Below are 25,129 nucleotides of genomic sequence, written 5' to 3'. Positions count from 1 at the left end.
GATAATGGGGTTAAGTGACTTGCCCAGAGTCACACAGCCAGGAAGTGTCTGAAGCCAGAGTTGAACCCAAGACCTCCGGTCTCTAGGACTGGCTCACTGAGCCACAGTTTCCTGATTTGTGGAATGAGGAGTTTAGACTGTGAGGTCCAAGGTCTCTTCTCCTAGGGCAGTCTCCCTTCTTTTTTACCTCTAGGAGAGTGATGTTAGGGAGGAGGCAAGATAACCAAGGAAATCAGAAAGCTCCCACCCTCTGCCCCTCAAACCACCACCCCCAAAATGGGGGGAAAATCCTAAAGAACAAAGTTGTTTTATTCTTCCGATCTGCTCAGCCCAGCTCCCTGAGTTGTAATGAGAGGCAGGGAGGGATGAGTCACCCAGCACTGTCAGCAATGACCCCCTTCCCACACCAGCCCGGGAGGGTCAGTAGCCACACAGACTCCCCTCTGATGCCGAGGACTTGACACCCACTCTGTTCTGACTCTTCCGCCCACTGTAGCCTGAGAACCTGAGCCATAACAAACGGCAACTGTTGGCCTCAACCAACTGGGCAGCCAACCGGCAGAGAGGGACTGACCTCCTGATCCCCTTTAGCCTTCTTGGAGCCTGGAGGCCCAGGGCAGCTGCCTCAGTGGGCCTGGGGCGCCATCATTGTTATGTCCCCAGTAATTCTGACAATAGTTAAGTATGTTTGTTGTTCAGCCATGTCTGACTCTTTGTGACCACTTCTAGGCTTTTTCTTGGCTGAGATACTGAAGTGGTTTGCCATTTGCTTCTCCAGCTCATTTTACAGATGAAGAAACTGAGGCAAACAGGGTTGGTGGCTTGCCTAGGGTCATACAGCTAAGTATATATGCTTTGGGGTGTACAATTATTTAAGGTTTTGATTTGAAAGGAAGGACTCAGACACCTAATCTAGTCCTTTCATAAAGAAAGAAACAGAGGCTCAATGACAGAACAAAGTCACATAGTCAGTTTGTGGCACTGTAAGGACTAGAACCCAAGACTCCTAACTCTTGGTGTTTTTTTTTTCCTTCAAAAAATAAAAAGTTTTATTCCTAGCTGTGAGACCCTGGGCAAGTCACTTAACCCTCATTACCAAGCCTTTACCGCTCTTCTGCCTTGGAATCGATATATTGTATTGATTATAAGATAGAAGATAAGGGTTATTTTTTTAAAGTTTTAGTAATGACTTTTTACATTGTTATCTCAATGACCCATTCCTTGTATTTTAAAAAAATCCTGACCATCTGTCTTAGAATCAATATTAAGTATTGGTTCCAAGGAAGAACAGTAAGGGCTAAGCATTTGGAGTTAAGGGACTTGCCCAAAGTCACATAGCTAGAACATGTCTCAGGCCAGATTTGAACTTCCTGTCTTCAGGCCTGACTCTGTCCATTGAGCCACCTAGCTGTCCCTGCCCCATTTCCTTGTAACAAATTACTGCATTTAAACAAAGCAAAGCAAGGCATTTGGCCATGTCTAAAATTGCATTCCCCATTCTACACACCGATAGTCCACAATCTTGCTGGCAAGAGATGGCAGGCTCATTAGAAACAGAAGTCTGCTATTCTTTCTAATAGACTATGATGATTAAAATGAATTAAAATGACTAGTGTAAAGAAAACAAAGTCCAAAGGGATGGGCCTATAGCCACCCAAATAGTAAGGAGTGCTTGAAGCTCTGACTCCAAAGCCAGGCTCTTCCTCTCCATCACTCCATCCTGCCTCTCCTCTTTGAAATCTCTCCAAGAGTTAACCCTTCTGCTCCGGTCACTGGCACACAGTAAGCCCCTGGAAGGCAAAGACCCTCATTTTTATGAGCCACGGTGCCAGGCCCATAGATTTTTTTTTTACACTCTTACCTTCTGTCTTAGAATCAATATCAGTTCCAAGGCCAAAGAATGGTTAGTCTGTTGGGCTAGTCTGTTGGGATTAAGAGACTTGTTCAGGCTCTCAAGCACATTGATGTTTTATAAATACTTTCTGATTGATTGATCAGCCAATAAAATTGGAGTAATTCTTAATCTAGGGTGGCTAGAGTGGTCTCGAACCAGCGAGACCTGAGTTCAAATCCAGTCATAACTATATAACCTTGGGAAAGTTGCTTGACCTTATTTGCCTCAGTTTCCTCATCTGTAAAATGATGTAGAGAAGGAAACAGCAAATCATTCTAGTCTCTTCACCAGGAAAAACCCAAAAGGGATGACAAAGACTCAGATATGACTGAACAACAATAAACTAATTCACAGAATTATTGTGGATAAAGCAAGCTAGAAGTGGTACCAAGGGTTACTTGTCTTGTAACAAGGGCTGTGTTGACTTGAATTCTCATTGAGAAAAGACAGACATATTCCTAACCTAATTCAGAAAAGCTTCACAGTTTAATCTCAGGAGAAAAATATCAAATAACCTATTCCCAAATAGTTACTATTATTCAGCAGAACTAGGAGAGGTTTTGCTGTGTCTGTGTTTAGCTCTATGTGATCTCAGTTTCCATCTTGGGATATGCAAAGGCAAATGGAGTTCTTAAGAAGTCAGATGGGAAGAAAGGAATTGAATTGAGTACAGGTCATAGAAGACAGGATGCTGGTTTAGACTTCAAATATGTGTGTGGGAGAGAGAGAAACAGGCAGACACAGATGGTCCGGGACTCTTAAGTTACCACACAATGGTCAAGCAGTAGGTGTCTTAGCATTTCCAGAAGGAAACCGAGCAGCTGTTCAGAGAGGTAAATGACCATACGATTGTAATTTTGTGTGTCAAATCCAATGGTTTCTTCTTTTTTTTTTTAACACAGATACAGTTTTTAATACTCGTTTTCTGACAGTTTGAGATCCATGTTCTTTCCCTCCTTCCCTCCAGGAGACAGCAGACAATATGATATAGTTTGTACATTTGCTCTCATGCATTGTATATTTCCATGCTCTTCGTGTTGTAAAAGAAGACACGTTATAATTTATATTAGAGAAAACTCACGAAGGAAATGAAGTGAAAAATAATATGCTTCAATCTACATTCAGATTGCATCAGTTCCATCTGTGGGGGTGGATAGACTTTTTTTTTTAACCCTTACCTTCCATCTTAGAATCAATACTATTATTGGTTCCAAGGTAGAAGAGTGGTAAAGGCTAGGCAATGGGGGTCAAGTGACTTGCCCAGGGTCACACAGCTGGGAAGTATCTGAGACCAGATTTGAACCCAGGACCTCCCATCTCTAGGCTCAGCCCTCTATCCACTGAACTACCCAGATGCCCCTGGAGAGACTTTAGAATTGTCTTAGATCATTGCATTGCTGGTAATAGTTAAGTCACTCACAAAGGATCATTGTACATTATTATTTTTAATGTGTCGCTTCATTGAAGTCTTCCCAGAGTGTGTCTGTCATTTCTTGTCACATGCTAGTATTCCATTATAAGCATACATCACCACTTGTTCAACCATTCCCCAACTGATGAGCATCCCTTCAGTTTCCAGTTCTTTGCCACCCCCCCCCAAAAGAGCTGCTATGTTAGAAATCTGAATCTGGAAGAGACCATCTAGTTTAAGATCTTTCATTTTACAGCTGAGGAAACTGACCCCCAGGACACTAAATGATGTAGCCATAGCTAGATGGAAATTCAGGTCCTCTGATCCCAAATCCAAACCTAGAAGTACAAGATGGGGTAGGAATCATGATGTGTTTTATAAACACTTGTTAATCAATGAATCATTCAAGAAAATGGGACAATGCTTAAATAAATTGACAGATTTGTTGTAGGTAAAACAGGACAGAAGCAGGGCTGGGTATTATTTGCCTTGGTCAATGTTGTGTTAACTTAACTTCTTATAGAGGAAGACAAAGATACCCTCATCTGGTTTTGGGAACCCCAACACATTTTTTTTAATGTGGAGGATTTAGGAGAACACAAGCTCAACAACATTTATTAAACCAACAGTGTGACAAGGCAACCCAATTAATCAATCCACCAATTGGTAAACATTTAAGTACCTACTATGTGCCAGGGATTGTGCTGAGCATTGGGGATACAGAAAGGGGCGAAAGACAGTCCCTGCCCTTGAGGAGTTCATAATCTACTAGCTTCAAAAGTTAGTGTGCTCTTTGACTTTATTAAGAGACAAGTAAACTCTGGGAGTTGGGAAAAGAAAAACGCAGCCACTGTAAAAACAAAAACTATCAATAAGGGGGCAGCTAGGTGGTTCAGGGGAAAACTAGTAATAAATGTCTAATTTTTCAAAAAAGAAAGGCTGGCCGTACACATAAATAATTAAGGAGGTGTGGTGATCGTTCTGTTACACTCTGCCCTTGTCAGAGCATGTTTGAAGAATTGGGCTCACTTCTGAGCTTCCTATTTCAAGAAGGATACTGACAAGTTGGGGCACATCCAGAGGAGGATGTTGGGAAGTTTCCACATGAGAATGGACTGAAGGAAGTGAGGATGGCTAGCCTGCTGATGGCACTGGGAGGGCTGCCACCTGGAACAAAGAATTTGAGTTGTTCTCGTCCCCAAAGGGCAAAACTGACAGGGAAAAAGATTTGGGTCCAATGGTGTGACAGAGGCTGGCACTAGAGAAACTTCCCAATGATTAGTACTGTCCAAAAATCAAATGAGCTGCCTTGAAAGGGGACAAGTTCTCGTCAATTGGAGATTTTTATTTTTATCCAAAACATATTGATGTCTTATGGGAGGGGGGGTATTTAGAAGATTATTCGTGGTCTATTAGAAGTTGGACTAGATAGCCTTGGAGTCCCTTCCTGATCTCTGTGAAGTGCCATAAAAGGGATATTGGTTTTTATTGGGACTCCTTCTTGGATGAGAGAAAGAGAGCAGTTCCAGCTGGGGAGATAATCTATGAAAAAGCCTATGGACACATTCCCATCGATGCTCTCAGCTCTTTGAAGTAAGCTCTTTCTCCACTTGGCATGGGAGGTACCCAGAAAAAGAGGGAGCGAAGATGAGGAGATAAGGAGGGAGAAAAGAGAAAGAGGAGCCAACGATGAATGCCCATCCACCCTGGCCAGCTTGGCAAGCCCAGAGAATGAAGTCTTGCTGCTCAGTCTGGGTCTTTGGGTGGCCTCCAGAGGGAGCTCCAAGGCTTCAGGAAGATGTTAGAAAGCTGGCTTGAACCAGGGCCGCTCTGAGGGAGGGTTGGGAAGCTGGAGCTCCACTGGAAAGTTGGCTTAGGAAGGGAGGCAGGGCTTGGCTCCCTCTGGGAGAAGGAGGATGGGAGGAGAAGGGAGGGGTAGTCCAGAGAAGGCCAAGGACAGGGCAGCCCCTTCTGGTTCATGTGCCTAGTTATCAGAGAGTCTGCCGAAGGCTGAGACTGACCCCAGGACCAGTTAGGACCCCCTGAGCAGAGAGGAAACTCTTGTTTCTAAGACAATAAAGAGAGGGGTGAAGGTGGGGACCCCTAGAGTTAATACTTGGGGATGGTAGGAGAACATAGCCACAGAAGAGACATTGCCCACAATGGTTGGGGGGGGGGGATGTTCTAAGGCTAGTAAGGGAGCACCTCATTTACCCAGGAAGGAGGAGGCAAGAAAGAAGTAGGGGCCAAATGATGGGCATTTGAAGGCAGTGGTCTGCCCACCACAGCACCCCCTGCCTGCAGCAATGTTCTATTATCCCCAGAAATGTAACCCCTCAGAGGTGGTAAGTCCCTTCATCCCTCCCCACCTCAGTTTTCCTCATTTGTAAAATGGGGCTAACATTCCTTGAAAGTCCTGCCTCACTAGGAAAAGTTATCAGGAGGAGAGCACTTTATAAACTGTCTATTTAGAAAAAGTGAGCTGAGGTAACAATCTGTTTCTCAGTGGCTTTATTTATCCAGTAAGTGTCTATATAGTGCCTACTATGTGCTAGGCACTATTAGGTGTCAGAGATACTCAGATAAAAATGAAACAATCCCTGTCCCTTCTCCCCAGAAAGTAAACATTTTATTGAGGGGGTTGGGGAGAGAATCCCACACAGTATTTGAGAAAAGCATGTATAAGACATCTAAAATAAAATATGGAGTAATTTTACATAAATATCTATGTACACGCACAGCTATAAATTTCTGTGTATAATTTAGAGCATGAGTACTGGAGTTAGCCAATGGTGAGGGTAGGGGTATCATGAGATGACTTATGAACAAGATGATTTCTCTGCTGAATAATCCATTCCCACTGCGCATACATAGCAGTAGAAAGTGTTCAACCTGGAGGCAAAAGACCTGGCTCTGACCCATACTAATTGGCTTTTCCTTCTCCGGCACTCAGTTTCCTTGTCTGTAAAATGGGGGGTTGGGGACTAGGAGGCCTCTGACAGTCTATAAAGCTTTGGTTGGGGGAGGCAGACAGGTGAATGGCAAGGGGGAAGATGCTTGTCACCTTGAGGTCAGTGGGCTTGGATCAGCTTAAGGAAGGGGTTAAGGTGGCTCTCAAAGAGAGGACCTGAGGAAATGGACTTAAAATGGATTCAGCCTTGATTGGCCCCTGGGTGGCACAGTGCTGCTTAACAGCTAGGCTGTTGGACTTGGAGCCAGCACCCTTCGTTCCCCTTCTGCATATAAGCTCCTGGAGGCCAGGGCCAGTCTTACTTCTGGATTTGTCTCTTTAGCACTTAGCACGGTGCTTGGCACAGAAGCAGTAAATAAATGCTTTTCATTCAATCATTCATTTCTTTATAGCCTTAAGTCTTGCCCAGCCGTGCCTCATCTGGGCCAGAAGGAAAATGGTCGGACCTCCATGGCTCTTTCCACTCTCCTTGGCCACCATGTTCTTTGAGCAGCCTACCTAGTTTGGGATACCAGCTGCAGCAGAGGCAGGACAGAAGGGTTATGGAAGGAGGCTCTTTATCAATAAAGGATTCTGGGGAGTTGGATTCTGGGTGATATGCCCCCCCCTTGGGGAGAATGGGGGAGGCAAGCAGAGGGGCCGCCCCAGGATTGTCAGGAGCTGAAGGAGAAGAGGGAGGGTGGAAAGAGTGGGAGAGAGGAGGAGGAGGGCTCTGGCAAGAGCCTCGGGCTGTGGGCAGGAAGAGCAGTAACAATTGATTCATAAATCTTAGCGTGAGGGAGGAATTGGTCCAATTGCCTTTTTAGGTCAGAACACATTCAAATGTGGACTGGGCAGGAGGCCTGGGTGGAGTGGGTGGCCAGCCTCCACCCCCACCCCACCCCACATCTGTTGGGGGAGGCCGGGAGGGAGTTAGGCAGGCAGAGACCTCCCCAAAAGAAGGGTCCTGCCCCTCTGGGGATTCCTTGTGCCATAACCACTGTCCTCTTACCCACCTCATTGCTTCATCCCTTTCTGACCCCAGGATGGGGTCTGGCTATAAGAGAACTGCCGCAAAAGACTGAAGTCACCTCTGCTCTCCCCAGTTAGGAAGAGGACAGCCCTTCTGGAAAGGATTTACATGTGGGAATCAAACAGACATGGCACTTAACATGCCTTTTCTTGGAGTGTGAGAAAATGAAATGGGTGTGTAAGAGACAATGAGTATGTAGAAAATGAAGGAGGAAGGGAGCACACCAGAGAATGAGGGAGGTTGGGGGTCTGTGAGAGACCAAAATGATTGGTGGGAGCCAATGTGAGAGAGAAAATGACTGAGGAAAAATTATCTGTGGAGAGGGGAAGAGAAAAGGAGGGAGACAGAGAGAAAGGGAGTGGGAGAGAGGGAGAGAAAGAGAGGAGAGAAGGGAAAGGGAGAGACAGAGAAGACGGAGGGAGAGAGAGACAGAGAGAGTAAGATTGGGAGAAGGAGAGGGAAGAGTGGTAGGGAGGAGGGGAGAGAGAGACAGAGAGAAGGAGAGAAGGAAGGAGGAAGAGACAGAGAGAGATTAGAAGGAGAGGGAATAAAGAGAGGGAGAGATGGAAGGAGACAGACAGAGACAGAGAGGAAAAGGAGAGAAGAAGAGAGATACACAAAGAGAAAATTGGGAGAGGGAAAAAAAGAGGGTGGAAGGGATGGAGGGGAAGAGACAGATGGAGACGGAGAGAGAGAAGGAGGGAGGAAGAGAGAAAGAAAGAACGGGAAGAAGAGAGGGAGAGGGGGGAAAGAGTAGGGAGAGGAAAGGAGAGGAGAGGGAGAGAATATTCATTCAATTGGGTGGATGGGGGGAAGAATGAGGGAGAGAACATAAGCTAATGAGACTCTGTATGAAACAATTGTCTTTCAGGTCATTTAAAATTCCCTAATGACTAAATTAATGACAAATTAACTTCCTTTTTGTTCTATTTTCGAATGATAGTTTTCATTAGGAATGGTGTCTCTTAGTAGTTCTGGGTCTCTAGTCAGCTTGCCTGCCCTCCCCAGGCCTGCCAAGGTCCTGGCCCCAGGGTGGAGGGCCCTTCTCCCCTGCTGGGGAAGTGGCCCATGCTCCCAGATGGCATTGTATGCATTCTCATGCTCCCTGGTTTACCTATAGATGGTCTGTTTAGTTGGAAGGGAGCAAACACCTTGGTCTGCTGTTATCATCACCTTTTGTATTTGCTCACAGCATTCTGGGAAAATACTGTTTCAGCAACCTGCAAAAAGACACATGGCAAGTTTTCTAAGTAGTTTAATAAACGATTCCCCTCAACCCTAACAAATCCACAGGCCCAAACTTGGACAATTGATGCTGATAAGGCATGCAGTCAAACCTCCCTGATGCCATTGTTCACATTATAGAACTACAGAGTGTAAAGGGCTTCAGGAGCCTGGCATGATACCTAGGGCTACCTAGGGGGTAGCTAGGTGGCTCAATGGACAGAGAACTAGGCTTGGAGATGGGAGATTCTGAGGTCAAATCTGGCCTCAGATACTTCCTTGATGCTTAGAGCTCCGTGTGTCCTTGGTACCCACAACTCTCTGAACCACCAGGATTGACGGTTAATAACCAGCTTTTCTGTGTCCTTGGTCCTTGCTACTATCTGCTCTTCCTTTTTCCCTCTCCCTTTCCTTGGGGAGGCTTGATAAAAACTCTTTTTCCTCCCCCCTTTTTTAAGAGATACTCTAACAGATATTGTGTTCTTTCCTGGGCAGATTTGACATCACCGAATAGTAAGAAATCTGTGCTGTCTTCCAAGGATCCTCCTTATTCTTCCTCAGCCCCTGGTCCTGGGAAACCTTCTGGTGATGTTCCCCTGCCTCAGGTATGACCCCAGAGGGGAGTAAAATGTCCTATCAGAGATAGCTAGGTGACTCAATGGACAAAGAGCTAGCCCTGGAGATGGGAGGTTCTGGGTTCAAATATGACCTCAGACACATCCTAGCTATATGACCTTGGGCAAGCCATTTTAAACCCAATTGCCTAGCCCTTACTGTTCTGCCTTGGAACTGATATTTGGTATTGATTCTGTTAGTATCGGTTATTAAGTATGGGTTCCACAGAAGAAGAGGGGGGTAAGGGCTCAGCCACTGGGGTTAAGTGACTTGCCTAGGGTCATAAAGCCAGGAACTATCTGGCTCTCTGTCCACTGAGCCTCCTAGTTGCCCCAGAAAGTAAGGTTTTAAAAACAAAAATGTGATATCCATCTTCACTCTCCCATCACTATCCAATAGCTTCCTGGCACCATACAAAGTGGACAGCCAGAACAGGAAAGAGGCAAATAAGGGGCTGGTGGGAGAGCTCCATAGCTTCTTGTTATTTTGTTCCATTCCTCTGCCCTCTCCCAATATGCACACAGACTAGTTGGCAGGATTATTGTCCTAAGATATTCATTTTTGCAATAACCTGCCTGTAACATGGCCTGTTGGCCATGGACCATGCCAATTGTCAGGAAGTTCATCCTTGTAGAAATCATAATGCAAAGAGGTGCCAGCACTCAGTTTCCTATTTCCAGAGTTAGATGCACATAGCAAGAAGGAGGCCAACTTTTTAAATCCATGTTTCAGATATCAAGGGGTATACCCATCCTTCAAAAGATCAAAGACCCCCAAACTTCCAGGCAGCTGATGTGATTTGCTAAGGGACGACTAGAAATGGAGGTTTGATCTAGAAATGGAGATTATGCTCTCTATGGGATCATGACTAAGGGTTTGGAAAGCATAGCAAGTAGTCACATAGATCTCCCTGATTCTGGATCTTCAACAAAGTGAAATAGCTTTCCATCATCAGTGTAAAAATCTCTAGAATCAGAAGAAGTACAGAGAGCCAGGCCTGGAGACAAGAGGGTCCTGTGTTCAAATTTGACCTCAGACACCTCCAGCTTTCAGAACTGGAAGGGACAGCAGTGACTGTCTAGACCAGAAAGAGACTTTCTGCAACAACTCTGAGAAGCAATAATTCCGCTATGGCTCGAAGACCTTCAGTGAAGGAGAACCAACTACCCCCTGAGGCTGTCCATTCCAATTTGGAGAGGCTTTAATAGTCAGGAAGCTGTTCCTGTCTCAAACCTAAATTTGCCTCTTTCCAACTTCTACCCCTTCCAAGTTCTGCCCCAGGGGCCAGCAACAAATAGAATACCTTTTCTGAAGAATCCAATTCTGCCCCAACACCACCCAACCTGAAGCTACCCTTGTCCAAACAAACATTCTCAGATCCTTTGGGACAACAACAAAAAACATCCCATGGCAAGCCTCTGGTTGCTTTTCTCTGGGTGTTCATTAGCATGTCATTCTCCTTTCCCAAATATGAAGACCATAATATTCTAGATAGACTCTGACCAGAGGAGGGAAATGGAATTAATTTTCTTCAGAATAAGTTTTTAATTGGTAGAAAAACTAAGGAAAGGATAAAGAAGAGGAATTTTCTGCTCTCTCGTGCTTCAGCCTCTTCTGAAGTTTAGGTAGATTGAACATTTTCCAGGGCAGGCGCCATATTGCCTCCTTTCATTATGGCTTCCTATATCACCAAACTCAAGGTTCTCTGTTCCTGATGTTGACAGATTGACTAACTTCTAGGTTCCTCTTCAGCAGCAACATCATCACCATGACCAGTATCATCAGCAGCATCATTGTTGCCTATTAACCTAAGGCATCTATAGAAAAATTAATATAGTAGTAGCTAGAATTTGTATAGTCTTTTGATGTGCCATTTCTAGACATTTTTTTAAAACCCTTACCTTCTTCTTAGAATCAATACAGAGCAGTAAGGGCTGAGCAATGGGGGTTAAGTGACTTGCCCAGGGTCACACAGCTAGGAAGCATCTGAGGCCAGATTTGAACCCAGGACCTCCCATCTCTAGGTTGGGCTCTCAATCTACTGAGCCATCAGGTTAACCCCATCCTAGACATTTTTTAATGGAGGATAGTGCTAGCCAGTAGTATATCATGACAAAATTTGGAAATAGAATTTATCAGTCAGAGGCAGAGGCTTCATATTATTTTTGCCAAGGACACTCTTAAGTCTAAGTGACACAACATAGATTCATAGATCAGTGTAGGGCAGCTGTAAGAAATAACTTCATTTTGAAGCCCAGATTTGGTGAAAAAGAGTAGAAATTGAGAACTTATTTGTATCTGAAGAGAGAAAATCTAGAGAACTCAAAGACATTAAAAATATTCACTTAGAGGGGGCAGCTGGGTAGCTCAGTGGATTGAGAGCCAAGCCTAGAGATGGGAGGTTCTAGGTTCAAATCTGGCCTCAGACACTTCCCAGCTATGTGACCCTGGGCAAGTCACTTGACCACCATTGCCTAGCCCTTACCTTCTGCCTTGGAGCCAATACACAGTATTGACTTCAAGACGGAAGATAAGGGTTTAAATTTTAAAAAAATCACTTAGCACAAACTCCAGGAGTTCTTAATAACAAAATAGATGACAAAAATTCTGACAATTTTTACTTTATGTAAATTCTACTTTCAGTAAAGGTTTCTTAAAGAAATGAACATTCCAAGAAATCCCTTTTGTTAATTTACTATACAGTTTGTCTTCTCTCTCTCGGTTCCTGGATGCTCCCTGGTCTCCTATGGGGGATGTGGGGAAATGCTCGTTGTTTATGAAGCTGCAAGATGTCCAACTATGAATATGCAAGTTGGATCAAACATAAAACAGCAAACTTGCAAACCGTTTAAAAAAATTTTTTTATTGTCATTCAAAGCCCACTTCCATATTGGTCACTGTTGTAAGAGCACACTCATACCAAATCAAAATCCCAACATAAAACTGTAAGTGCACCAATGTGAAAGATCGTCTGCTTTGATCTTCATCGATCCAACTTCAACAGTTCTTCCTCTGGAGGTGGATGGCATTCCCCATCACAAGTCCTTCAGGATTGTCCCAGATCATTGTATCGCTGAGAGCAGCCCAGTTTTCGCAGTTGATCATCATACAATATTGCTGTTACTGTGTACAATGTTCTCCCAGGTCTGCTTTCCCCCCTCTGTTTTCATGCTGTTAATACCATTGCAAACTGTTAATGCTGCCCATACCAAAAAATAACCCTCCAGATGAAGGCAGAAGAATAAAGGCACAGAGAGAGACTGCCTAGGAGACCTTTTGCCCTTTGTGCCCACCCATGTCTGTGGCTCCCGGGGCGTCTGTCTGACTTCTGTCTGTCTGCTTGGATCCTTGGTGTCTGTCCCTGGTCCTTGCAATATGGGGTCCATTTCTTCCCCCTACATCCACCCTTGTGTTTTCTCCCTCTTGGTCCCACCAGGTCCCTACATCACTGACCCCAACTTGCATGTTCCTCCTCCTGCTCTCTCTAGGTCCGCAGAACAGTCCACTTAAGCAAAGCCAGAACTGTCAGCAATGCTTTTGTCTCAGAAGGTTTGAAGAACAGACGGGCTCATTTAGATGAGCTTTCGAAAAGTCCTTTCTGAGTTTGATGGCACAGCTCAATTCTACTACATCAGAGTCATTCCAAGAAGCTGATATTTGCTACATCCATCACAAACAAATGAATTTGACTACATGGTTTGACATCAAATAAAATAAAAAATGTCAGGACCTGCATGCAACAGGATATGCCTTGGCTGTTGCCATGGCAAGAATCATGATTGGAATGGAGAAGCTCCCAAGGGAAACTCCTAGGACAGAAATTAAGCAGCATCATCATGTTGGAAATATATCAAAAAGGGTGTTGACTAATGGAAAAGCATTGGAAGATTACAACAATATCTAGTTGGTACATGAGGGGAAAAAACTTGAATGATATATTGTCTAATTAAAGACAGACAAAAATATGTAGAATAGAGCTCAAGGGGGGAAAGTATATGAGAGCAAATATGATAACCGTAATAATTGAAGGGAAATGCTGGAAGGTTTAGGTGAGAAAATGGAGTCAAAACAATGCAAAGAACAGAAGAGATCATTCAACATTCATCAAAGAGAAATCCAAGAGGAAAGAAATCACCTAAAGCAAGAGAATGCGAGAAAATACTGGTTGTCCATGAAGCTGTAAGAAGTCCAATGAGTAATTCACAAGTTGGATCGAACGTGGAAGAGAAAACTTGCATACTGTTAACATGATAGACAGCAGAAATCATTATGGCAAGGAAAGCGACGGAAACTCTAGCTTCTCTGTAGAAGTAGAAAGTGGTAGAGCAGAATATGGCCAAATAATTGGTACAAATGATTCATAGCAGCACATGAATTACTAGGGAGGAACTTTGTCAGCTTCCTCTCAGACAGGAATCTGATCCCACCATTCTTTTTTTTTAAATAATTTTTTTTAATTGTAAACCCTAACTTTCTACTTTAGAATCCATACCAGGTATCCAAGGCAGAAGAGTAGTCAGGGTGAGGCAATTGAAATTAAGTAATTTGCCTAGGGACACATGGTTAAGAAATGTCCAAGACCAAATTTGAACCCAGAACCTCCCATCTCCAGGCCTGGTTCTCTAACCACTGACCTACATAAGTACCCCTGATCCTACCATTCTTTTTTTTTTAAACCCTTATTTTCTATCTTAGAATCAATCCTGTGATCAAGCAACAATCATCAAAACAATCCAATACCAACTAAGGAATAGAATGGTAGATCAATGGAGCAGATTAGATATACAATATACAGGGGTAAATGACCTCAGCAAGCTAGTGATTGATAAACCCAAAGATCCTAGTTTTTGGAATAAGAACTCACTCTTTAACAAAAACTACTGGGAAAATTGGAAAACAGTATGGCAGAAGCCAGGCATAGACCAAGATCTCATACCCTATACCAAGATAAGATAAAAATGGTTATATGATTTAGATATACAGATCGCTACCATATCTAAATTAGGAAGACACAGAATAGCTTACCTGGCAGATCTTTGGAGAAGGGAAGAATTTGTGATGAAGCAAGAGAGAGAGGGTATTATAAGATATAAAATGAATAATTTTGAATATATTAAATTAAAAAGCTTTAATAAAAACAAAACCAATCTAACCAGGATTAGAAGGGAAACAACAAATTGAGGGGAAATTTTTATAATATGCCTGATAAAGGTTTAATTTATCAAATTTATAAAATAGTCAAAGGATATGAACAAGCAATTCAGATGAAGAAATCAAAGCCATCAATAGTCATATAAAAAATGTTCTAAATCACTCTTGATTAGAGAAATGCAAATTAAAGCAACACTGAAATACCACCTCATACCTGTCAGATTGGCCAATATGGTAGTGAAGAAAAGTGGTAAATGTTGGAGGGGGTGTGGCAAAAGTGGGACACTAATGCATTGTTGGTGGAGTTGTGAACTGATCCAACCATTCTGGAGGGCAATTTGGAACAATACTTAAAGGGCTATAAAAGTATGCATATTCTTTGATCTTTTAATGCCACTGCTGTGTCTGTATCCCAAAGAAATATTTTTAAAGGGGGAAAGGACCTACTTACACAAAAATATTTATAAGCAGCTCTTTTTGTGATGGCAAAGAATTGGAAATTGAGGTGATGTCCACCAGTTGGGAAATGGCTGAACAAATTGTGGTGCATGTTGGTAATGGAATACTATTGTGCTATAATAAATGATAAGCAGGATGATTTCAGAAAAAGTTGGACAGAGCTGTGGAAACTGATGCAGAATGAAATAAGCAGAACTGAAAGAACACTATACACAATAACAGCAGTATTCGATGGGAATTCTCTGTGAAAACTTTGCTACTCTCAGTAGTACAATGACCTGGAACAATTCTGAAAGACTTATAATAGGGAATACTATCCACCTCCAGAGGGGGAAAAAACTGTTGGAGTTGTCTTTCACATCAGTGTATCTCTGGTTTTATTTTGGGGATTTGGATATATATGAGTGTGCTCTTACAATAATGACCAATATTGTTTTGCATGACAGTAAAAATGGGGGGAAAATCAATATTGTGTATGGGTTCCAAGGCAGAGGAGTGGTAAGGGCCAGGTAATAGGGGTTAAGTGACTTGGCCAGGGTCAAACAGCTAGGAAGTGTCTATGGTTAAATTTGAACCCAGAATCTTCCATCTCCAGACCTGGTTCTCTATCCACTGAACCACCTAAGTACCCCCAAATCTATCATTCTTAATAGAAGATACTACATATCTATTAAGAAAATATCAATGATTCCTCAAAAATATAGGCCAATTACATATTACATATTTTTATAAAGCATCCATAATTTATATCACAAGAAGGAAAATGTCATAAAATTTTCAAATTGTTAAAATCAACTCATCTTTAATTTAGTTATTATTGATGAAGTGGGATCAAAACTCCATCACCTTTATTGGTGATTATGAAGCCTTGGTCTCAATTCTGCACACCTGGCTTGTTCACATACCTCAGATTTATTGCATTATGGTCTAAAAGGGAGACATTTAATATTTCTGCTTTTCTGCATTTAGTTGTGAGGCTTTTATGGCCTAATACATGGTCAGTTTTTGTGTATGTGCCATGTACCACTGAGAAAAAGGTATATTCTTTTCTATTCCCATTCAGTTTTCTCCAGAAGTCTATCATATCTAAATTTCCTAAAATTTTATTCACCTTCTTAACTTTATATATCACAGGTCTATAGAAGAAACTTAAGTAAAGGGAAAATCATTGAAGTCTAGAAAACTGTTCTCTAACACAAGGCACCATCACAATCATGTTAAGAGTTGATCTAAATCATAACACCTTCCAGGAAGATAGTTCAAGCTGGTCATGATTCTGAATAATTTTACAATCCATAACCCTCTTTCCTGAATACAAGTGAGTTTAACTCACACATCAAAAAGAAAGTCATACAATGCATTTTATTAATCACTTAATATACACAGTTGGCATCAAATTAAATAGTTCTATCCAAAAAATTACTTAAAAGCTTCTTCATCTTATGGCAACCTTCTCTCATAATATCAAAATGTCATTTAGACTTGTTAAGTATGAAATTCTTAATGTGTATTAAGGAAAAATAGAGATTGATGACTTGATCTTGAATCTAGGGATAAAATTGAAGGAAGGGTCAAAAGTAATATTTATAGATACTAAAAGCAATGATTTATCCACACAGTAGACAGCAAATCATTGAACACAAAAACGATAATGGTAGATCAGTGACAAGTAGCTAGGTGGCACATTGGCTAGAACACCAAGCCTAGAGTCAGGAAGTCATCTTGAGTTCATTTGTGGTCTCACTGGGTGACCCTGGGCAAGTCACTTAATCTTGTTAGTCTCAGTTTCTCATTTGAAGGAAATGGCAAATAGCTTTGATATCTTTGCCAAGAAAATCCCAAATTGGGGGGGGGGGTGGTACTAAGAGTTAGACACAACTGAAATGACTGAACAACAACAAACAAGGCTAGGGACTTATCCCCATGATCATTTTCATCTTAACTCCATCAAATAAGGATGAAACAATAGTTGGCCATCATGGAATCATTGAATAGAAGCTAGAATGAACCTTAGAGGCCAGAAAGTCCAATCCCCATGTTTTTCTAGAGGAGGAAATTGAGACTTAGAGAATATAATTCAGACAACCAAAGTCAAACACTTAGTAAGTATCAGAAGTAGAATTTGAACTCAGATTTTCCAACTTCAGAGCCAGGACTCTTTCTACTCTACCATGTTATAAATAAGATAATATTGAACCTTCATGAGATAAATACTGTCAGTATTATGAGGCCCATTTTACAAGTGAGCATACTGAGATTCAAGGATATAAAGTTACTTTCCCGTGTTCACCATCATTTTGGGTCTTCTAGGGCTTAGACCCAGGTCTTTTGAATTAAGCCTGGTGTTCTTTCTGCTACCTACTGTCTCAGGAAATTTATTTTAAGATGGATTTAAGACATTCAGGACAGATTTATCTCCAACCCAGCTCTCCTTAACTTCTAAGATATAACCAGCACAGAGGAAATATGGTCTGTCCCAGGACACTGATACCCACTGTAGCAGGAGAGTGGTGACTTTCCATGGTAACTTCTGTCCCCATGCCTTCTTCTTGGTATTCTAGAAGAATGGAGCTCAGCCACCAGTGGCTACCACTGCTGGAGTCCTATCATCATGATGCTGCATTTCCTCTTACCAAATGAATTTGCCTCATCTGTAGTTTTGGCTCTACTCCAGCACAACCATCAAGAGCTTGGGGAGGGAGATATGTGGGGAATGATCAGGGAAAAGAATGCCTATAGACAAGTGATGAGTAATAGGGATTGCCTGATAATTACTTTTATGTTGATTTCCTCCAGGCGACATACACCACTTCTCCTGAAATCAAAAGAAGACATTCCCAGCCCCAAAGTCCAATCATTCAGGGAAGAGTTCGCATGCGAGAGGTGTGTAAAGAAATTCCTCTCTATATACCTCATCGTTTCCAAAAAGAAGACTCTTCTTCCACTCATGGGCCTGGGGATGTTGGTATGAAGCTTGCCAATGGCCATTGGAAAACTAAAACAATTCCTTGGAAAACTGGAAATACCCGGGATGGTCCAGATCATGTTGGAGTAGAGCCTAGGAGCAGGCCATCTCTATCCTTAACTTCTGAGAAGAGCCAAGGGAATACGACTATAGGAAGTAAGACAGAAGAGAACGAGCTGAAATCCAATGAGGGGAGAAAACAATGCTTAAAGAAATTGGCCCTCACTCAAGAACAAAAGTCTCAGTTGCTGGACTGGAATGATGCCAATGCAGAGAATCTAAGCTTGGACACTGGAGAATTGATGCATGCGGGCAATGAAAGAGGTGAAACATCAAAGTTGTCTAACCTTTCATCATTTCCTGGACCAGCCAAGGAGGCCTTATCACACCAGAGAGAGACTCCACAGGAATCCTGTGGCCCAACACCGAGGGCTACAAGGGAGGGAGCAGTAAATAGACCCAAGTCCCCTCTTCGACTGATAGCAAATGCAATTAGGAAGTCCTTGGAGCCCCTCCTCTCTAATCCAGAAGGTGGGAAGAAGAACAGTGACTCCAGACCAAAGACACTGATGGAGAATTTATCCCTGAATGGTCCCCAACCTTGTGATCAATCTCCAAACTTAAAGAAAACCAGTTATAGTAAAAACTGTGATGTGCAGAAGCCCACCCTCAGCTCCTTATTGGTACCTGGAAATGAGAGAGGGACCTCAGACTCAGCCATTTCATTACATGTTGCCCCCGAGGCACAACCAGTGACACGGGGCCTTTCAGATAGAGTTGCCCGAGCTCGCAGTTTGCCCAGTAGGCAAAAGAGGTCCATGACCCTACCCTCTGCCATTGTAGAAGACAGCTCCACGCTCCTGGACAAAGTTAATCTGAAAGAGGTACTACTGGGTAAGTCTTTGGACCAGTACAAAGCCCTGACAAAGAAGGGCAGTCTCTTTTCTTCTTTTAGACTCAAAGAAAAAACTTATGAGAGTCTGGGGTCAATGAAAACAAGGAAGGATCTTGGCAGTATTTTTAGTAACCCAGGAGCAAAAGACATCTGTTACACTCCAAAGAAACCCTCAGAGCCCTGGAATAAGTCTTCCTCAGGCCAAATGGACATTCTTCTCCCTGGAGAAAACTTAAGTAAGTGCTGTTTTTGTAGCAAGATTTTCTGTATCAATCAACCAACGTGAATTTATTAGGCGCTTATTGTGTGCCAGGCACTGTTCTAAGTCATGGGGATAGATATCTAAAAATCAAATAATATCTCATCTCAAAGGATTTATATTCTACTGGGAGATGGTGAAAGCTTTGAGACTTTGAAGCATATATGGTAGAAATATAAAGGGAATAAACACAAAATAGTTCAATACAAAGTAGTTTGGAAGGGAGGTCACCAAGAGTTGAAGAGAATCTGGATAGCTTCAAGTAGAAAGCAATGCTTGAGCTGCATCTCAAAGGAAGAAGAAGTTCTATGGGGCCCAATTGAAGAGGAAGGGAATTCCAGGCATGGGCACGAAGGCAGGAGAGTGGAGTATTTTGAGTGAGGAGCAAAGAAAAGACCAATTTATTTGATAACAGAGAGCAGGAAGGTGAGCAAGGTCCAGTGAGACTGGGGTGGGTTAGGTTCAAGTTGTGAAGGGCTTTAGAGATAATGGGAAGAGACTAGAATTTGGCAAATGAGGGATTAACATGGTCAGATTTATTTTTAAGAAAAATAACTTTGGTAGCAGTGGTGTGGAGGGTGGACAAGAGTGTGGAGAAAGCTGAGGTAAGGAGGAGAAAAAGGAGACCCTTGTAATAAACTCTGTGAAAATGATGGGGAGGGGCAACTGGGTGGCTTAGTGGATCAAGAGCCAGGCTCAGAGATGGGAGGTGCTGTTTTGAAATCCAGCCTCAGTCACTTACTAGTTGTGTGATCCTGGGCAGGACATTTAACCCTATTGCCCTCAGTTTCCCCATGTATAAAATGAGTTGGAGAAGGAAATCTTCAGTATCTTTGCCAAGAAAATCCCAAAATGGGGTCATGAAGATGACTGAAATAACTGAGCAGGCTAAGAGGAACAGGGTGCCTAAGGATAAGGAGACCACATAAGCAGACCACATTGCAAATATGGCGCTCAGCTCTACCACCTTCTAGGCAGAACACTGATATTCTTCTATACCAAGGCAGTGAAAAGCTTTGAGACTATGCTGTGTGAGAATCAGTTGAAAGAACTGAAGATGTTTCTCTTGGAGAAGGTTGGACACAATAGTTGTTTTCATTTTTTGAATGACCATAATAGAGAAGGGGGCACAGAGTTTTTCTGTTTGTTCCCAGATGGCAGAATCAGGGCAATAAGGAGTGGGGTAGGGAAGTTGTTTCTTGTTTCAGTGGTTGCTGTCTTTATAATTCAACAGCAACTTCTCTGAGCATTCTAGGGAAGAAAACACTTTGGGTCTTACATCTCTCCTAGAAATTCTAAAGAACCTCCCCAAAATACAGTCCTTGAAGATTTAGGATGGGTTCCTGAGTTCAGAAGACCCATTTAGGGTTTTCTTGACAAAGAGTGTTTTGCCATTTCCTTCTCCAGCTCATTTTACAAAGGAAGAAACTGAGGCTAACAGGGTTAAGTGACTTGCCATGGGTCACACAGTTAGTCAGTGTCTCATCGAGGTCGACTTTTAACTCACAAAGATGAGTCTTCCTGACTCCAGGCTTGGCACTGGCACAATGGCATCAGCTGGAAAGAACCCTGACCTAGTGGGAGAATTGGGTTCTTTTCCCAACTCTACTTTTCCCAATCTACCATTCCATTGCAGTGTGACCTGGAGCCAATCTGTCTTCTGTTTTTCTCTTTGCAAAATGAGAGGGTTCAATCAATCAGCAAGCATGTATTAAACCCTGGGGGCATGCCAGGTCCCTAGCTAAGCACCAGAAATACAAAGAAAAGGCAAAACCAGTCTCTGCCCTCAAGGAACTTATATCTGAATTGGGGAAACAACCCATACATATAAACGTATATAGAAGATACCAGCAACAGTAACCTCAGAAAGGAAGGCACTAACAAAGGAGACCATTACAAGAAACCTCTTGTAGTACATAGTACTTGAGTTGAGCCTGGAAGGAAACTGGGGATTCTAAGAGGCAAAGGTAAGGAAGGAGAGCACTCCGGGCTTTGGGGAAAGTCAGTGAAGAGGCATGTACATGCCAGACCTGGGGATAGGAGGTCCTGAGTTCAAATCTGGATTCAGATACTTCCCCACTGTGTGACCCTGGGCAAGTTACTTAATTCTATTTGCCTCAGTTTCCTTATTTATAAAATGAGTTGAAGAAGGAAATGGCAAAACGCTCCACTATCTTTGCCAAGAAAACCCCAATAGGGGTCTTGAAGAGTTGGATACAAAATGATTGAACAACAAAAACTATATTGGTAGAGGGAATGAGTGTGAAGAGTTGAGGATGATACTGCCAATAAGAACCAGGGTATCTGGAAGGATGGTGAGCCCTTGACAGTGGTAAGAAAGAAGATGGGTAGGTTTTGAGGAAAAGATAATAAATTCAGTAATAGATATATCAAAACTGAGATACCATGGCATCTAGTTCAAAATGCCCAAGATGAAGTTTCTGCTGTGGGGTTAGTTTAGGAGAGAGATTAAGGGCTGGATATATGGATCTTGAGTCACTACATAGAGCTGATCATTGAAGCCAGGGAAGTCGATGAGATTACTAAGTGAGATTTTAGAGAAGATGATCCAGAGCAGAGCCCTAGGTATATCCATAGTTAACAGACATGATATGGATGAGAGGCAGTAGAAGAGACTGAGAAGGAACAAGTAAGTAGACAGGTAGAAGGAAAACCAAATAATAACCTTGTCCTAAAAACCCAGGGATGAGAGAATATTCAGGGGGAGAAAGTGTTAAACAATATCCAATGCTGCAAAGAGATGGGAAAAAAAAAACAAACAAATAAACCATGGCCTGGAAAAGGCCTAATGGCTTCTGGGAGCCAAAATGGTGGAGGAAGGAAGGAACTCTTTGAGCTCTCCCAAAATGGTCATTCTATTTGACACTTAAGGAATCACTGTAACTTTGGCAGGGATGGTCTTTGTAGATTATGAGGTTGAAATTGTAGGGTTAGAAGGACTGAGGAAAGGAAGTCGAAGCATTGGGGCCAGGTGGTCATTTTAAGGAGTATGGTTGAGGAGAGGAGAGATAGAGTACTAATAGATATCGGTTAAGATTTAGTAAGATGTTTTGTTTGGAGTTTTAAAGGATGAGAGACTCAGAAATTCCTTCTAGCCTTAATCTAACCAGCCTCTGGTTGAGACAGACCTACTGGGAAATTGAGGATGAAATTATTTCTGAGTCACACTTAGGAGGGATAAAAGTAGTAGGGAAAGGGGTGAGAAGAATACCCAGACAACCAATAGGTACATCTGTCCTGGTTCTCAGCACCCAGATCAAGCAGGAATTTTATCTGGGTATGGGTCAGACCAGTCAGATTCTGTGAACTTGTCCCCATTTGCTTCAGATGCTCTGAAAGGTGAATACAAAAGACTTTCCTCCTCCAGTTGATAGAGCTTAATGTTGACATGTGGTTATTGCCTGGTTCCCCAACAGGAATTGGGTCACTTGAGGTCTCCATTAGATATTAGCTCCTTCTCCCTACCTTATTCAGCAATGTGTTCTCCTCCCTTTGGTGTATTTTAGGCTTACCTGGGTGGCCTGCTGGTTAATCTGTCCATTCCTGATACAACAGGACCTATGGCTAGATTCCATCCATCACTAACTTCCCAACAATCCCTGCCCCCTGCTTCCCAGTGGTCCAGCCTTCTAGCCAAAGGGCACCAGATCTGGCTAAAGGAGAAGGCAGCCCTGTAGAACTCAGATCTCATGAAAGGAAAACAGGTTCTTATTGTAGATATCCTGATCCAGGGAGAACAACACAGGGCTTTGTACCCAGCCCACTCCTGGGGGGGCCAGAAGATCACTACCATCCCCATCCCCCATAACCTGAGCTATGAGGGCTCTTGTTCCCAGCCAATGGAAGGTCAAGAAACCTGTCTTTGTTCCAAGAAGACATCAGGCTGCAGCAAAGAGTCCCTGGCAGCTAGGGAAGCAGGTGCTCCGGTGGCAGCAGGCTGTTTATCCAGCAGCCCTTGTAACTCCAGTTAATTATTGATGGGACTTCAAGAGGAGGGATGAGAAGGGGGTAATTTATTCCCACTGGGAAAAGAAGCAAGGGAGCAAATAGCAGGTTATAGGCTAAATCCGAACAGGAAGTTGCTTGAAGGTTAGAATTGGAGAGCTGAGGAATCAGGGACTTGGCTATGACATCTTGTTCTGCTCTGCTGCCAGTCCAGATCTGTGCTGCTCAGATGACCAGGGATTAATTGCCCAAGCAGAGATGGGGACGTCCATCCCCAGGCAAACCAGCTGGCTCTGATATGCCTGGGCCAGTGTGGTGAAGGACCAGCCTGGAGAGTCAAGAATACCTGGGTTCAAGACCCATCTTTGGCCCATTCTAGCTATGGGACCACCCGCAAACTCTTAGCACCCCAGACAATTCTTTAAGGCTATAATTTACAGAAAAACTATCCATCTGTATTGGTGGAGGGAGTCATCTCCCTGGGAGTTCCTCGAATTACTCCTCTCACAGTTCCAGAAGAGAGTTACCCTTGCCTCCAGGGGATGCTACTGCTAATAATGGGGATGGGGATGAGGATGAGGATGGTGACAATTCTATGGGAATTTGAAGTTTCCAAAGTATTTTCCTCACAGTGATCCTAGGAAGTAGTCAGTGTGCCTAGAGGGGAGTCTCATTTCTCACCCGAGAAAGTCAGCCTCAAAAGTGACAAGAAGGACTTGCTGAAGCTCATAAAGGTCAGAGCAGGGACTCTATCCCAGATCTCCTGAGTCCATTGCATTCATTGTGTCTGCTTGGCCCGACATCCTGAATGTCCTCATTCTTAAGGATGAGCTAAGTAAGGACCAGCAGAGTTTAGGACAAACCCTAGTCAATCAGTCACTCCCACAGTCAATCAACATATATTAAGTATCCGTACATACTAGCAGGGTGACCCTGGGTAAGTCATTTAACCTTCTTTGACTTAGTTTCCTCATCTGTAAAATGAGCTGGAGAAGGAAATGGCAAACCACACCGTATCTTGGCCAAGAAAACTCCAAAATGGTGTCATGGAGAGTTGGACACTATTGAAATAACTAAAGAACATGTGCCAGGCACTGGGCTAGATGTTAAGGATGCAAAGATTAAAGGAAAACAGGGCTCAGCCTTGCCCTTGAGTGGCTTACTCTCTAACTGGGGACATCGTGCAAATATATAAGTAAAGGCTGACTATTTAAATAGTGAATACTAGGGAGTTTTGGGAGGGAAGAAGAGAGGGCAATACCTAAGCAGCCCATGATGAAGGCAGCAGGTAGGGGACAGAGCACTAGGAGTCAGGGAGTCTCTGGCTGGCACCTCCACTGCCTTGCTCTGTGACCTTTGGCAAGGACTCCATCTTCACTTTCTTCCAAACAATTAAGTCCCACCTTGCTCTGCCCTTTCAAGGTTCTGTGATTTGGACAATGTCCCTGTTACTGGGAGGAGAGGAGGCGTCTCTAAGGCAGGGTAAGGTTAGGGTGGATTAACTACTGGCCTGGGAGGCAGGAGGCTTGGATCCAAGTCTCAGTTTCACCCATGAATCATGGCAGGACCTTGAACATGTCTCTTAACCTCTGTGGCTCTCCATCATCTGCACGTTGTCATACCCTCCAGTCTAACCATGTGCCCCAGAGGAAAGATTTCACCAGACATATGCAAAGACAAATAAGATAATAACAATAACCTTCCTGCCTCCCCATTTTTTCTCCCTTCAAGCTAGATTTAGTACAAAGAATTTCATTTTTGTGATGTCTGACATCATAGGAGGAAGAGACAGAATTGGGACTCAGCAATGACTTTATTATTATTTTTTAAACCCTTACCTGCCATCTTAGAATCAGTACTGTGTATTGGTTCCAAGGTAAAAGAGCAGTAAATGACTTGCCCAGGGTCATACAGCTAGGAAATGTCTGAGGCCAGATTTTAAACCAGAACCTCCCCATATCTAGACTTGCTTCTCAATCCACTGGGCCACTTAGATGCTCCCAAAGCATACTTTGGAATGATGAATGGGTACTTTAAAAATTTAAAGAAAAAAGTTCTTCAAAAAATCTGAAGAACCAAAATCTTCCCTTTTTTAAACTTTATTTTTATTTATTAAATATTTTCCAATTATATGTAAAAATGAATATTAACTTAAAAATTTTTGAATTCCAAATTCCCTCCCTCCTTTCTTGAGAAGGCAAGCAATTTGATATTGATTATACATTTGAAGCCATACAAAATAAATTTCCATTTTAGCCATGTTGCAAAAGAAAATACAGACCAAAAAAGGAGTCAAGTTTTTAAAAG

The 25,129-nt window shown here is 42.9% G+C and overlaps 1 protein-coding gene across 9 annotated transcripts in view; it reads left to right on the top strand.

Moving 5' to 3' along the window:
• The window catches only part of MICAL2 (microtubule associated monooxygenase, calponin and LIM domain containing 2), a 272,089-nt gene that overhangs the window by 199,327 nt on the left and 47,633 nt on the right, over positions 1-25,129 (top strand). For all 9 annotated transcript variants that reach the window (XM_056802064.1, XM_016423435.2, XM_056802061.1 and 6 more), the window contains 2 exons: positions 9,008-9,117; positions 17,534-18,833. In XM_056802064.1, the coding sequence (XP_056658042.1) occupies positions 9,008-9,117; positions 17,534-18,833 (1,410 nt within the window). The remainder of the gene's footprint in view (positions 1-9,007; positions 9,118-17,533; positions 18,834-25,129) is intronic.

Source organism: Monodelphis domestica, chromosome 6 (genome assembly GCF_027887165.1).
Source record: "Monodelphis domestica isolate mMonDom1 chromosome 6, mMonDom1.pri, whole genome shotgun sequence".
In the NCBI taxonomy this organism is placed as follows: Eukaryota; Metazoa; Chordata; class Mammalia; order Didelphimorphia; family Didelphidae; genus Monodelphis; species Monodelphis domestica.
This window is presented reverse-complemented; position numbering and strand designations above follow the sequence as displayed.